The 14,637-nt window shown below is 38.1% G+C and overlaps 1 protein-coding gene across 1 annotated transcript; it reads right to left on the reverse strand.

Moving 5' to 3' along the window:
- Positions 1–551: 551 nt before the first annotated feature.
- LOC113059336 (ankyrin repeat domain-containing protein 34A-like) lies at positions 552–12,640 on the reverse strand. Its single transcript, XM_026227762.1, has 2 exons — positions 12,427–12,640; positions 552–4,863 (listed from the first exon to the last, which is right to left on the reverse strand). The coding sequence occupies exon 2, from the start codon at positions 4,769–4,771 to the stop codon at positions 3,197–3,199; it is 1,575 nt and encodes a 524-aa protein (XP_026083547.1). The 5' UTR covers positions 4,772–4,863; positions 12,427–12,640; the 3' UTR covers positions 552–3,196.
- Positions 12,641–14,637: the final 1,997 nt, after the last annotated feature.

Raw genomic sequence — 14,637 nt, forward strand, 5'->3', positions numbered from 1 at the left:
AAATATAATATAATATTAAGTATTAAGATATGTATGCACTATGTGTTCTGTTAGCAGTGAGTGACTGTAAATTGGAAATTAAAATTTTTTGTAAATGTTTCTTTTTCCAAACCGCTGTAATCAACCACTTGAATGTTTGGTATGACAAAAAGTCTTCCATTCACCACTGTACACTCATCCATGACACAGAATTTTAGTGTACAGTGTACACGAATACTCAGAAATGTCAAAATTACATAAAAGTTATTCACTTCCCATAAAAACAAATCCAATGTTAGCTTGACAGAATTTTTGATTTAACTGTACTCAGATTTCTAAAGCACATTTAGCCTAATATGTATATGTTCAATTGATAATACATACATTGAGCACTTAGCATAACTTAACAGTGGACTGAACATTTCTGTACTCAATAAAATGAATACTTTGTTCATTTTATATAAAGAAACAACATTATGATAACAAGGTTTGCAGTTTCATTGTCAATTTCGAAGACCAAAACGAACATCATTCCCGAGAGAAAAATAAACCTTCAGAAGTGAGCACCGAAGTTTTGCTTTATTATTTAGCACAATTTAACATAATTTTTCCTTCCTGTCCACCACCCTATTAGAACAAACCTTAAACATACTGTACCACTTGAGAACCACAGATTTATGATAAATTAATGATTCAGTCTTGCATTTATTCAAATCAGATAAATGCTCTTTAAGAAAATGATCACCTCAGAGAAGTAGCACAACAGGGATTTTAGTTTTAAATAATTTAATACTTTTTAAAATTATTTGGTTTACTACATTTGACCTGTGTATCACACTAAACATACAAAATAACAAGAAATAGTTAATCCATAATCCATTAAATGATACACTGACAGTGTAACAGTGACCCTTCTATGTGAATGGAGAGCAGAACACTGGGGTACGGCTCAAACTACCCAACAACAGATGGAGGTCAATTGTGTACAGCACCTAAAACACCCTTTACACTATTAACATCTTTTCAGGTACACTTGGACACAATTTCAACTCATTTAAATGTTTTTGTACAGCAGGTCAGAAATAATGGAGATATTTAGATACAAACATTTAGAAACAAATCAAACTCCCGGTTATCTCACTTGTGTGTTAAATGAAAAGAGGAGAATCGCTAAAATCAATGAATACACGGCAAAGTGCCAAGATTCTCGTAATTGCACCAGGATTACAAATAGCTAGGTAGTCAGAGATCTGGATTTCAGTCGGACAGTTGTGTTTTATCACGATTGTTTTCAGGAAGATTGCTGTAGCCATTGAGCTCCGGCTGCTCGTGTATTATTTCCTACAAACATCCTGGAACGTCCAAGTGAAAATGCACCACCAACAATCCTGTAGTAAACATTAAAATTTGTTTCAATAAAAATAAAAAATGACAAGAATAAAACCCTACAGGCATAAAAAAATATTCCTCTTTTTGTTTTCATGATACATTTCAAGTACACTAAAAGTTTAATTCACATCAAGTATAGAACATCTCAAAGCAGAAGCACTAAATTCACTCACATCATAAGCTTGAGTTAAACTATGTGTTTGACACGGATACACTGTGCACTGCAGCTCTTTAGGGAAATTGATTCTCATGTATTTTGTGCAGAGATTCCTCCTCTGAATGTAAACTGAGCTCCAAGCTCGTCTTTAACTATTTGCAGCATGTTACCACAGACACACATCCAAGTGATTGTTCACATTCACAATAATAATATGAAATCAGTGCTGAGGCAGCATAGAATATTGCACGTTCAAACGCTTGAGACACATTTGTATTCTGTACAGTATGTACACAATATCTGTGCTCTGTGTCTCTCTCCCCATCCACTGAGTTGGGTCAGGGTGGATCTGTGTGGTTTTGGATGGGCTTGGTAGAGTTTCTTTGGGATTTTGAGTTTCAAGAATTGCACTTCACTTATTTTGTATCACTTAGAAGACTTTAAGAAAGATAAACAACCCATCCAAAAGCCCTGAAACATGCAGTATGTTTAACTGGTACAATTATGTTTTTAGTTATATAGCTTTTTTAATGTTTATATGCTAATTGATTCCTCTAGTATTTTATTGCACTTTGATAATGCAATTAAATTTTCTTCAGAAATGTGTTCATCATCTAACACTATTGTTTGTTACAGGAATATTTATCAGTCAGACATCTCCGATACTCTAGTGTACTACCAGTGGGGGAAAAAAAGGAAGCTTGTCATTGCCAAATTAAAAATCCTTCAAGGACTACAATTCCTAACCTTCAGTCCAAAACAATCACGCAGGAATAAATATTGCATTAAAAAGAATTGAGCACTATTATGTACAAGTAAAATTAATCTCACATTTGAATGTGAAACTATTGAATCAATTTAGCTGTTCTGTAATGGCAGAAGAAATTAATTTTAGAGAAATTTTGAACTACATTTGATGTTGAGGGATGTGCATTTTATCAGGAATATTAAGAGTATTAACACAATTATTCCACAGGATCATCACAGAAAAAAAAAAACATGCAAAATTGTGCTTTTAGGTTTACATCAGCTTATTGGGACTCTTATTGTCATAATTGTACCTTATTTACCCCTAAAAATGTATAGTAGTAACTAAAGTGTATATATTACTATTCTTAGGTACAAATATGCACCTTTTGGGGGTAGATAAAGTATAAATGGGTCCTTTTATGGGTTACCTTCCCATTAACAAGCAACTGTACCCCCTAAATGTAAAATTTTTGCATTTTTGTTTTCTGACAGTGCACAACAATAAGAAGGCTGATAGCCATTACAGCGCTAATACTTAGAGAAACCTGTAGAACACAAAATCTGTGCGTTTTTTTATCTGAGGGTTGCAGCAATTTCAACAGCACTTCGATTGACACTAATGGGTCCATCTTCAAGTATTCTTAATGATCAAGGAATAATCATAAATAACATTAGAAGGGTCTCCAAATTGGGAATAACTGATCCCTTTTATGATCTTGAATGACCGTGACTCATTTTCTCTTTCACTGTCTGGATTTGCAGATGTGTTTGTCTCCACAATGCATATTTTTGATGTATGTATTGATTTCTAAAGGAGCTAAACTGGACCAGAGAAGGTTTGCCTCAAAGATGATGTAGATGAACCCAGTGATGAAAAATCTCAACCAGCTCTGACTCTCTTGTTTTTCTTCTCTCTTGCCCTCAATCTCCATTCATCTCCATCACCTTTTCTGTGAGGATTTCCCGGAAAGTCGAAAGCTGCTTCATCTGCTCTGTCTGCATCGAGTGTCTTCTCATCAGTTTCTTCTTCATCTTGAAGTCCGGTCCACGTTTTGGGGATGTTGGCGCAACCGGCAGCAGGATCTTGCTCCCAGAGTGAACGGGAGATGTGGGCTTTCCATTGGCTCGGATATCAGGAATTGGTCGCTGAGGGTTGACGTTGAGAGGAGGAAGGAACCCAGGTCTTGTGTGGGAGATGTGGTCCAAAAGGAGAGTGCCTGATCCCCGCCGTTCCAACAGTCCTGTTGGACGTCGCCGCATTGTGATAGGAGACACAGAGTTGGGAATGCTCTCCAGAGACTCTCGAGAAGAGCTGGTGAGCAGCGACAAGGGAGAGGCATTGTACTTGCGGCGCTCCACTGAGACACGTCCAGAATCTGGAGATCCGGGGATGGAGGCAGGGCACAGGTGGGTGTCCGACTCGTAGTGTTCCATGCGGGTAAGTTTGGGGTGTGGTAAGCCACGGATCCCCGTCGGTGCCTGAGCAACATTGTCCTGAGTCTCAGGGGCCGTGTTTCTACGATACAGTGACTGATGCTGATGGACTTTATCCGCCCAGGAAGAGCCACACAAGGCTGCATAGTCTTCCGAACAGGACCGGTCCATCAGCTTTGGAGAAGATGGGTCATGGGTCTCAATACTGTGCCTTCGGGACAGGAGAGGTCTACCTGGACCAGAAACTGTCATCCCATTCATCTCCGAAACCAACTTGTCCTCCTCTGTTAAATCACCCTCTATCCGCTCTGCTCTCTCAGCAAGAACAGAAGGAGCCACCAGACCCCATGGTTCAGAGTTGAGTCTTTTCAGAAGCTTACGAGGTGGTGGTCTCCTCTCCCCTTGTGGTCTGCTGGAGGGTAGTGGGAGTACTGAAGTCATGGCGAAGCTGAAGATACCTTCCTCCTCCTCACCGGGGGCAGAGCCAGAGGTATGGATCTCCACCTCAGATGGAGACATGCAAGCAGGGGAGAGCTTGTCCACTATACCCGGAGAAGGTGGAGAGTTCAGGTATTGTTTGGTCTTTTTAGTACCAGAGGGAGATGTATCAGTAGTAATTATGATAACCTCTTTACCTTTGGCTTTGCAGGCATCCAGCAGAACCTGGAGAGTATCCCTGTCACCCTTATTGATGGCGTGTACAAGTGCTGAGGCCCCAGAGTAATCCTTCAAGCTGGGATCAGCGCCGTTTTCCAGTAGCAGTGACACCACCTCTTTGCCTGCCTGTTCTGCACACGCATGCATCAGGGCAGTCCGACCTGATTTGTCGGGGATGTTCGGGTCTGCTCCCTTCTCAAGCAGGTACCGCACCATTCTCTGCCGGTTCTGTGGTTCATCGTATCCTGCCAGACAGGCCGCTATTATGGGCGTCTCCCCTCGCTCGTTCCCTTCATTGATATAGGCTCCGCCCTCCAGGAGGAGGCGAGTGAGGCGGAGTTTACCTTGGAATACTGCCTTCAGAAGAGCATTGCCCTCTGTGTGCAAGGCCCCTCCATCACCCATGATGTCTCGCTGTCCACCTCGAAAATCCCAGAACCCCTCTCCTCCTCCGGCCTCAGAACTTTTGGGACATCCCAGCTCAGACTCTGGTGAACCTGGAATGAAAACAAATAAAAGTGATTTATCATGGGGGTTGTTTTACATTTGACTATGGACCTTTTTCACATTTCTGGGTTTCTCAGTAGCGGAAGTCACCATAGTTGGGTTAACTTAAAGAGCAGTAAATGGGAGAGTACCACAAATATATTTTTGCATTCCCATTTGCTGAAATAGCAAAAGTAAAACTTCTCAATAGTGCTTTCATAACTTTTAATAAAAGATAAAAATTGTGAGAGACTGATAACGGCAGTCAGAAGAGAGAACAATAAAATTTACCATCTCTCCCATAAACGCTGCATTTCAAAACACCTTTGCATTATCAATAAGGTTTTTTTTTTTTTTTTTTTTTTTTTTTTTTTATAAGTAAAGGTGACATAATACAAATAATAATGTTATAAATACACATAATTAAATAAAAATACAAATATGAAAAACTTTTGAGGATTTACAATGCTAATGACCGTTAAACACCTCATAACAGACTTGTGAAAAGGGACCATTGCTAAAGAAGACTCCAAAATCAGAGACACTGATCTGGCACCAAGTTTCCACAAATTTAGTCTATCTATCTGTCTGTCTGTCTGCCTGCTTGCCTGTATGTCTGTATGTCTGTCTGTCTGTCTTTCTGTATTTCTGTGGGTCTGTCTATCTATCTATCTATCTATCTATCTATCTATCTATCTATCTATCTATCTATCTATCTATCTATCTATCTATCTATCTATCTATCTATCTATCTATCTATCTCTTTCCTTTTTTTAAAATGAGGCTTTGTAAAGCCAACATTTAAACATTCAACACATTTTAGTCTGAAATCTAAAATTATTTTGATCAGATTCAAAACCTCATTATCCACAGCACACAAAACTCTCTAATTTATCTATACTGTCTCACTAGTAACATTTAACTATGAGCTTAAAGCATTAACTAAAACGAATGTATACAGCCTTATTGTAAGGTGTTGCCATCTTACTCGGTTGTGTTCTGAACACAGTGTCTTGTGGACTGACACTTGTACCACCCTGTACTCTTAAACACAGTCTCCTCTCTGTCTTTTCTTGAAGGCAGGAGAGAGATGATAATGGTCTAGTAAAGAAAAGGAAATGTAATTCCGGAGTGGTGCAAAGAGCATCAAGACATGTAACGAGCTCAGTCAGCTCTGCAAATGTACAAATCATTTATGACATGCATTCATCTTACACACAGATACCAGGCATTTACTAACACAAAAATTATGTTGTTTGAAATTATTTTTTATTTGTTATCAGATATATTACAATTGCAAGGTACGGTAAATAAACCATAATTCAAATGCTTAACAATTGTTCTTGAGAGAACAGGATTTTGTTTGGACTGAAAAAAAAAATCTGCTAGTTATAATGTGAAACATGATCATAATACCTAAAATATCCCATGCTTTCGGGTGCACATTCACCCTCAATCAGAAACATTCCCATCATGCAATCCTTTAGCTATATGGAACGTAGGCCATCAGATCATTACACTAACTATCTTGGTAAGATGATTAGAACAAACGACAGGGGGTTTGGCAGGAGGGCATCCATTCCAATAATAGCATAATTAACATGCTGCATCCTTCAAAATCAGCTTGAACCAATTTGAAATTCATTGAGCCCAAAGTCACATAGTATACTGATATAAGCACTGTGAGGACAAAGCTCTGCCTCTTCTCAAACAGAAACTGAGCTACATAAACCGGGAGGAAAGGAGAATGAAATTGGTTTGCCTTTAAGTTGGCGGTCGATCATGTATTGTCACGGAGAGTTGTCAGGGAGGTTCAGCTATGGATGCTGGTGACGTTAAGAGAGTTATTATCTGCGCAAGGTCAAAAAACGAACATGTTATATATTGTATTTTCTTGCTTTTTATGTTCATATTCCTTCACAGTCAGATTAACTGGAGACAATGAGACCTATATTCTTCTATATATAATTTGTTTGATTTATTTGTCTTCCTCTAGCTCCATGCACTCCTGAGCACTGTTATAAAGCAGAGACCTATGCAGGCCCAGGACAACACATTATGGATAACAGCCCATTACAGTATAGATAATGATAATTGACAAACTATTTATGAAAAAAAATTATCACAGTTTCCACAGAAATATAAAGCAGCAACTGCTTCGACATTGGTGGTTATAATCAGTGTTTCTTGGGCACCAAATCAGCAGATTAGATAGATTTCTGAAGAATCATGTGACACTGAAGACTGGAGTAATGCCTACTGAAGATTCAGCTTTGTATCAATTACAATACTATTTTTGATTGAAAAATGCAGCAAGAGACATCTTTACAAAACATTACAAATATATAATAAATAAATACATTAACGTGTATTGTATTACCTAATTAATTGACATTTTTATATACAATGCATTTTACGTGTGCTTTGACAGGCTTTAAATAGCTGATAAATAAAAACAGTCTCTAGGAAGTGATGATTCCTGTGTTGCACCCAGTGCTGCTTTACAAAACACTGCATAATCTGCATATGCCAGGATCTGTGGTTTAAAAGAAATGGCCTGAGGATGGAAAAATACATTTTTCCTTTAAACCTTTATATATTTACATTATATTGTAACTTGACCTCAACAACCATCCCTAAAATCGACCAGCCCCCAAGAAATAGAGTCAGTGCTTCCTACTCTATCTCTGGCGATGTGAAGAACATTGGGAACGTCAAGAGTGTGTACAATCTGTGCAGAATTAATATCCTCCTGAAACACACCAACACACCCACCGAACCCAAGCTGCTCCTCCTGCCTGCCTTCTTAAGGAATTCTCTGTGATTTCTGAGCCAGCTCAGCCCAGAAAAGCAAGAGGAATGCTGTTTTTGCATACTGATTATGGGAAGTATAGAGGAACATTGATAAAAGAACTGTACTTTGAAAATGTAATCGCAAAAAAAATCCATCTTTAAGAGACTGGGGTCTCCAGGATTCGAGACGGTGAGGTTAATCTCCTGTCTCACACACACACGGTGCAGCATGGATGACTCATCTCCATGATAGACTCACTAGAGAGATGTGGCGGACATCGTCTCTCAGGAGATCATCCTGCTGAAACCCACAGGCCTCCTTACATGCATCCTGACCTGACATGTGCATTGTGACCAGTATGTTAAATGATCCATAGAGAATTAAAGAGGAAAAAAGGAAAAAAGGGTGGATGGGGAGTCTTCATTTAGGGTATGTTTAAATGACAATGATGTATTAAAAATGGAAAAGCTTTTACTTTGCGTTTTAAAACGTTTAGATGAAAACATTGTCAAAATGATTCCAATTCAAACATATCTGTGAGAACAGGTTTAAAAAAAATAAATAAACCGAGACAATGACAATTCAAAAACCTGCAAGTGGAGATTTGTTTTCAAAGGTTTGCATTTTCAAGCCCCCAAAACATAGTTAGTGTGTAACAAATGACTTTGTATACTGATAATATTGTTGGCATTGTGATTGTTGGCTTAATGCTTTTCTAGGCACTCAAAGCACTTTACATAGTCAGGGAGTATCTCCTCATCCACCATCAGTGTGCAGCATCCACCTGGATGATGCAACGGCAGCCATATTGCACCAGAATGCCCACCACACACCAGCTTACTGGTGGAGAGGAGACAGCGTGATGAAGCCAATCAGCAGATCTGGGGATTGTTAGGAGGCCATGATGGTCAGGGGCCAATGGGCGAATTTAGCCAGGATGCCGAGGTCACACCTCCACTCTTTTCAGGGATTTTTACTGACCACAGAGAGTCAGGACCTCGGTTTAACTTCTCATCTGAAAGACAGTGCTTGTTGACAGTATAGTGTCCCCATCACTACACTGGGGCGCTAGGACCCACACAGACCACAGGGTGAGCACCCCCTGCTGGCCTCACTAGCACCTCTTCCAGCAGCAACCTAGTTTTCCCATGAGGTCTCCAATCCAGGTACTGACCAGGCTCAGCCCTGCTTAGCTTCAGTGGGAAACCGGTCTTGGGCTCCAGGGTGATATGGCTGCCAGCTTATGCTCTATATTTTAACTTGCTTAGAATAAAAGCGTCTGCTAACTGCATTAAATTAATCTGTTTATTTCAAGACCTTTATTTTGAAGTTTAATACTATTCCTCTTGTCTGTGAACATAGTTTACAGAGTTCTTTGCTTAATCATTGGTCTGTAAAAACATTCCTCATGTTTCCCTTGTCTTTGGTCAAGTAATCAGTTTCACAGTGAAACTCACAATGTTTTATGATATTAAGAACTAAAGTGCAGCTTATTTTGTGATTTTCATTTCAATTTAGATTGAACAGTTGAAACAGTTTCCTATGTAGACAGCTTTTTTTGGTTTTATAGCAGAGCTAATTTAAATGAATATATGTATAAAATATGCATACTCCAGCATCTGTGATTTGTAAATAATAAATTGTACTCTAATGTAATTTGCATACTTTATAGATACTCTAGAACCACAACTGTTATTTATACACAGATTGATTAAACAAGCAACACCTGGTACAATTCAGGGAGAGATTGAGAACACTACATTTGCCGATGTTTTTTTGCAAATTGACTTATGTTGCATTGAAGGTATACACTTGATCAGTTTTGTCTTTAACCCCACAAAACACAGGCACAAAACCACAATAACCTTTGCATTCTGTAGATAAAGGTTCTTCTCAGAACTATTGATGCAAATAAAGAACCTTTATTTTTAAGAGTGAACTTGTTTGCAGCTATGTTTGGAATTCACTCAGGCTAAATAACCATGAGGCAAATGCTGCAGAGGATTATGCTTAATAATTGGAGAGAAACTAGAAATATGATTTATGGATTTATTGATGCATATCAAGCAGCTTTATGACTTCCATAACTGATTCTGTTATTTTCCTGTTAATCACTATAAAGCTGCTTTGACACAATCTATGTTTAAAGCACTGTAGAAATAAAGGTGACTTGACTTTACTCATTTTCTCTTGCATCCATTATGTATTGAAGGATGTCAGGATGACCAGTCAATATTTGATGTGTAAATATATCAGATATTTCCTACACTGTTTGAACAAATGCATCCAATTTTATTCACTTGAAAAATGACAGAAGCAGACTGCCCAAAGATTGAATCTGACAGATAAATTGGATTTATGTGCCATCTGATCAAAGCTTTTGTCCTTTCCAGAATTCCCTATGGATCTTTGAGTGTGTACACATCAGTGTAGTGGAGAGCCATTCGACATGACCAAAATAAACATGCCAATTTCGCAGCATGTTGAATAGCACTTGCAGAGGGTCTGCATTTCAGCACCCCACGGGTGGAGGGAGGTGACATACCGAGCTGTCTAGTTGGGACAAATTGTATCTAATTCTCCATGCTTTTCCTGACAGAAGATGGAAATGAATAGCATGTCTTCAATCTCACGCCTCTGAGAGCCCCCACCCCTGGCTTTGTGTTTTACAGAACAACAGTGTGTGTGTGACTCAAGGCTACATTGGGGCCCATGACTAGAAGGGGCTGCGCAGTCAAGCGTTATTGCCCCACCGAGAGTGCCATGGTGCCTTTGAGCCACTGTTTGCCTCATTAGATCACACGGATCGAGGAAGGTCCAATCACTTTTACAGCAGCTGAGTGAAATGCATCCATCAGTGTTGCACCGATGACCCTTTGACCCAGTTGCATCAGAACCGCTGAGGCAATTCATCTCTCATATTGGCAGCTTCAAAGAGAACCATCCTGCAGAAGGGCAATGAGATTATCTCTTTCATACTAAGTGTCCTAAGCGATCCTGCCATGTCCTCTGAACTGTTGTACATTTATTCCGTATTGTTACTGTGGCATGTTTAGGTCATGCTGTCATTTTTAATTCCTTACATGTCATGCCAAGTTCATTTTTCTTCTACACTTGGTCTTTAATGAGATGAATGACAGCTAAACCACTTGACTTGACTAGACTGAGTGTTCAGTGATTTACAGAGCTGAGACTGAAATTCTCCAATTCGAGAGCAATCTGTCTCCTTTCACATAACTGCACACAATCGCATACCACTGCATTCTTCACTGCCCTCGAACAGCAGATCTGAGAAATAAAAAAAGGTTTTATGCAGACAGGAAAGCGACTTCATGTGATCAATGCAGAAATACGATTATTCATATACTGTCCAATATATAGGGGATACATCATGCATTTAGGATCATTATGTTTGTTTTTACCATTGTAATATCTCAGTGAACAGTAAAAATATTGTCCAATTATTTTATTTTATTGTAAAAAACAAAACAAATTGTGCAACAAATAATATACGAGCATAATGAATAAAAACGTAACATCTTTTTTTTTCACATGGCATTCATAACTTAGTATTTTATACTACAATAATGAGAACTGGGGTGTAAGATGTACTTAACTGTTAAGAAAATCAAGAATCCTAACCATTCTAAAAATAGGCTTCATTTTCTATATGCAAAATACAATTACTTTTGTGGAGTGAAGTATGACTAGGGCATCTTTTTGCATTTTTTGTGAGCTTCTCCTACATACCTTATCTACTAAAAGAATGTATGCATCATAGTATTTACACAGTGCTTCAATAAACTCCAAGATTACCATGGTACATGTCCAAAAACATGGCATTGCCATTGCTGTTCAAAAACCTTGTTAACAGCATATTCATTCCAGTACAATGATATTATTTTCTTCTAATATAAACAAGTAACATGTTTTGATTCTGCAAGTGGAAATTTTGCTCAAAACATACTGAATGCTTTTTATATGTGTCGCTGTCCGCGGTGCTGAATGTCATTCGCAAAGCGGAGCAGATACAGATTTTGAAGCGTTACAGACCCGACTCACATCTCCAGCTGCAAATATCTTCAGCTCAGGACTATTTTTAGTCTTAAAGCATCAAAATTGGCGTCTATTCACGTCAGCTCTCTGCCTGACGCAAAGCTTCAGCGTCCACAAATGAACTTCCAAACAGCAGACACACACTTCAAGCTTCTGTTAAAGCAAACTTGCACCAATCACCACATAAACGCTCAAATTGTAAGTTTTTGTCAAGTGAAAAAAAAATGCACATTGCAGCAGCATTAATATCAGTCTTAAATCGTCTCCTTTAGATATCCAGCAAATCTTCAGTGATCTTTTTAAAAAGCGTCTCGAGGAAATGCCAGCAGACATTCAGTGTAACTGAGAATCCGAATTGCGTTGCACGAATTCGCAACGAACGCTCATAAAGCCTTATGAACAGCTGCAGCCACATGCACATCGGTCCTCCAACTCACACCTAAAATAAGCAACCAGCAACCATTTCTGATCAGCGCACATGCCAACAGAAAATCGTTAGCATGCTTCACAACATCGAAAGACTCGAATATTGCTCTAAGTAGTTTGCTGCGTAAATAATAAGAAAGACCGTGCAATGGAATGTTAATATATCTCTTCAATTATGACCACGCTCAGTTGAGAATAATACAAAATTAAAATGAAATAATAATAATAAATGTTATCTTAAACATGACAAGCATTTTGAAAGCAACATTTGCAAGAGAGTATCTTGACAGAGTCTCACCGTGTATCTGCGGTATTCACTCCATCAGAGCGGGTGATTTTAGCCCGAGAATCCAGCTGCTGTCTGCTGATCCCCGTGTCTTACACCCCCCACATCATCTCTCCTCCCGCGACCGAGAGTTTGGGAGACTCTGCGGGGGCGTGGAGTGGGCAGTGAGCTGATGCGAGGCTCCCACGATCACGCACAGACGCACTGATGTCCAGCTTCACCGAGCAAACACTGACTGACGGACTGACTGACTGTTCACATGCACCGCTTGCGGTGAATTTATTAGATTATTTCAGTTCTTTGATCATTTTAAGTTTATCATTGTATGATTCCCTGATATTATTTATTGATTTATATTATTTTATTGGTATTTTTTTATGCACCCATGCATCTGTGCCATAGTGTGCTGTTTCTCACAAGCAGATGAAGATAATTTGATGCAGAAAATGTAAATGAGTTTAATAATAATAACAGTTTTGTCTACGAAATAGACTAAATTTAGCTTGTTGTGATTTGATACATGAAAACATTTAAGCATTGTGTGTATTCGCTTTACATGCATTGCCAAGTTAAGGCTGCTCAGAGCAGGCTCTAAATTCCTGCTTAAAGGCGCAATGGCGCATTAAACCCATGCAAAATATAAAATATGCCTGCCTTGACCCACTTAAGTACCCTATTATGAATGTAAATGATGCAGCATTGGTGCAGCCTGTTGTTGTCATGACAGAGCATTTATTTTAGAATTTAGCATGTTCTATATTCATAATTTTATTTTTGAAGTACTTTAATGACATACTTGTGCAATCTTTGTAAATGCATGTATGCAGCCTCCATGTCAGCTTTGCAGAGTAAAGAAGGCATGTATTAGGTCAATTTAACATTTAAGCTAAAATGCACTTAACACACATTTTTAGAGGAGCATATTCTCCCTCAACACAAATCTGGATTTTTGCTTGACTTTTTTTTCTTTTTTTGGGGTCTAAATATATATCAAGGCCCTCTCTGCAAGAAAGCAGGGGGTGTGAAACAATTCTCAGACTGCATAAATACTAATTCAGTGACTATAGCTATTATTGAACACTGTTTCTATGGCAACTGATTCAGTGGATTCCAACAGAAGCGTTCCCACGGTGACATGCACATGCTGCAGGAGAGAGAAGGTTATAGTATGTATGCCTCTAATTCTACATGTTTAGGTTTAAATTATAGTTTGAATATTATATCCCAATACTTCAGTTAATGTTTTTAGGTTTTATGTTATGTTATGTTTTGTTTAAACAAGGTTACCTTTTTGAAATCAGCACATGCCTAATTTCTGTCTCTCATACTCACACACATAATTTCTGATTTTGACGGGGGAGGCTGTGAGTCAGCAATATCATGGTTAGTTTTCCTTTCATTGTTTTTTTTTTCTCTCTCTCTCTCTCTCTCTCTCTCTCTCTCTTTTTTTTTTTTTTTTTTTTACAAATGCAGATTTTGGCTGAACTTCAACTGTTCTCAGGTTTTCCAGAAAAGCATAGTGCTGTGAGCAGCTTCACCCAAACAGATGGGAATGGAACTGCAGTGATAAATTATTGGTGCTTTTGGACTTTTAGAAAGAAAAAAAGCTTTTTTCACTCTGATTATTTTATAACCTTTGTCAAGTAACAATCATGGACACACATCAGAAGAATTGTGTGATTTATATTTGATAAATATTTGATATGTTTGATGCTATTCTAGAATGACAATTTAAACAACTTTTATATTTTTTAAGTATCCTATAAACACATTTAAATAATATTTCCACACTTTTTCTTCACAATATGACAAAATTATAGCTTGATGCACAATAAAATATGTAATGTCTACACAACACATGTAATGTCAAGCTTGCTCTTCCCCAACACTTGTTTGTTCCTGGCAACCAAGTTCATTAACTTTTAAGAAAACTTTATTATGAGAAATTACATTTAACCGTGGGCCAGTCATAGATTTTTGGATGAAGGAAAAAAAAAAAACGATTTTACCATGTTTCATAGTAAATAATTCAACTTTTTTAGATCACAGTTTCAAACGTAATAATTATTTTATTTATTTATGTTTTTATTGTTAGTTTTAATTCAAATCAGCCCTTGGAATATAATAAAAATGAACAAAAAATCTTATTTTTTACAATGGTCAGCCCTCAGAGCAGTTCCAATAAACCCTTTTAATATTATTATTATTAGTTCTGCATGACGG

Source organism: Carassius auratus, chromosome 41 (assembly GCF_003368295.1).
Source record: "Carassius auratus strain Wakin chromosome 41, ASM336829v1, whole genome shotgun sequence".
Lineage (NCBI taxonomy): Eukaryota > Metazoa > Chordata > Actinopteri > Cypriniformes > Cyprinidae > Carassius > Carassius auratus.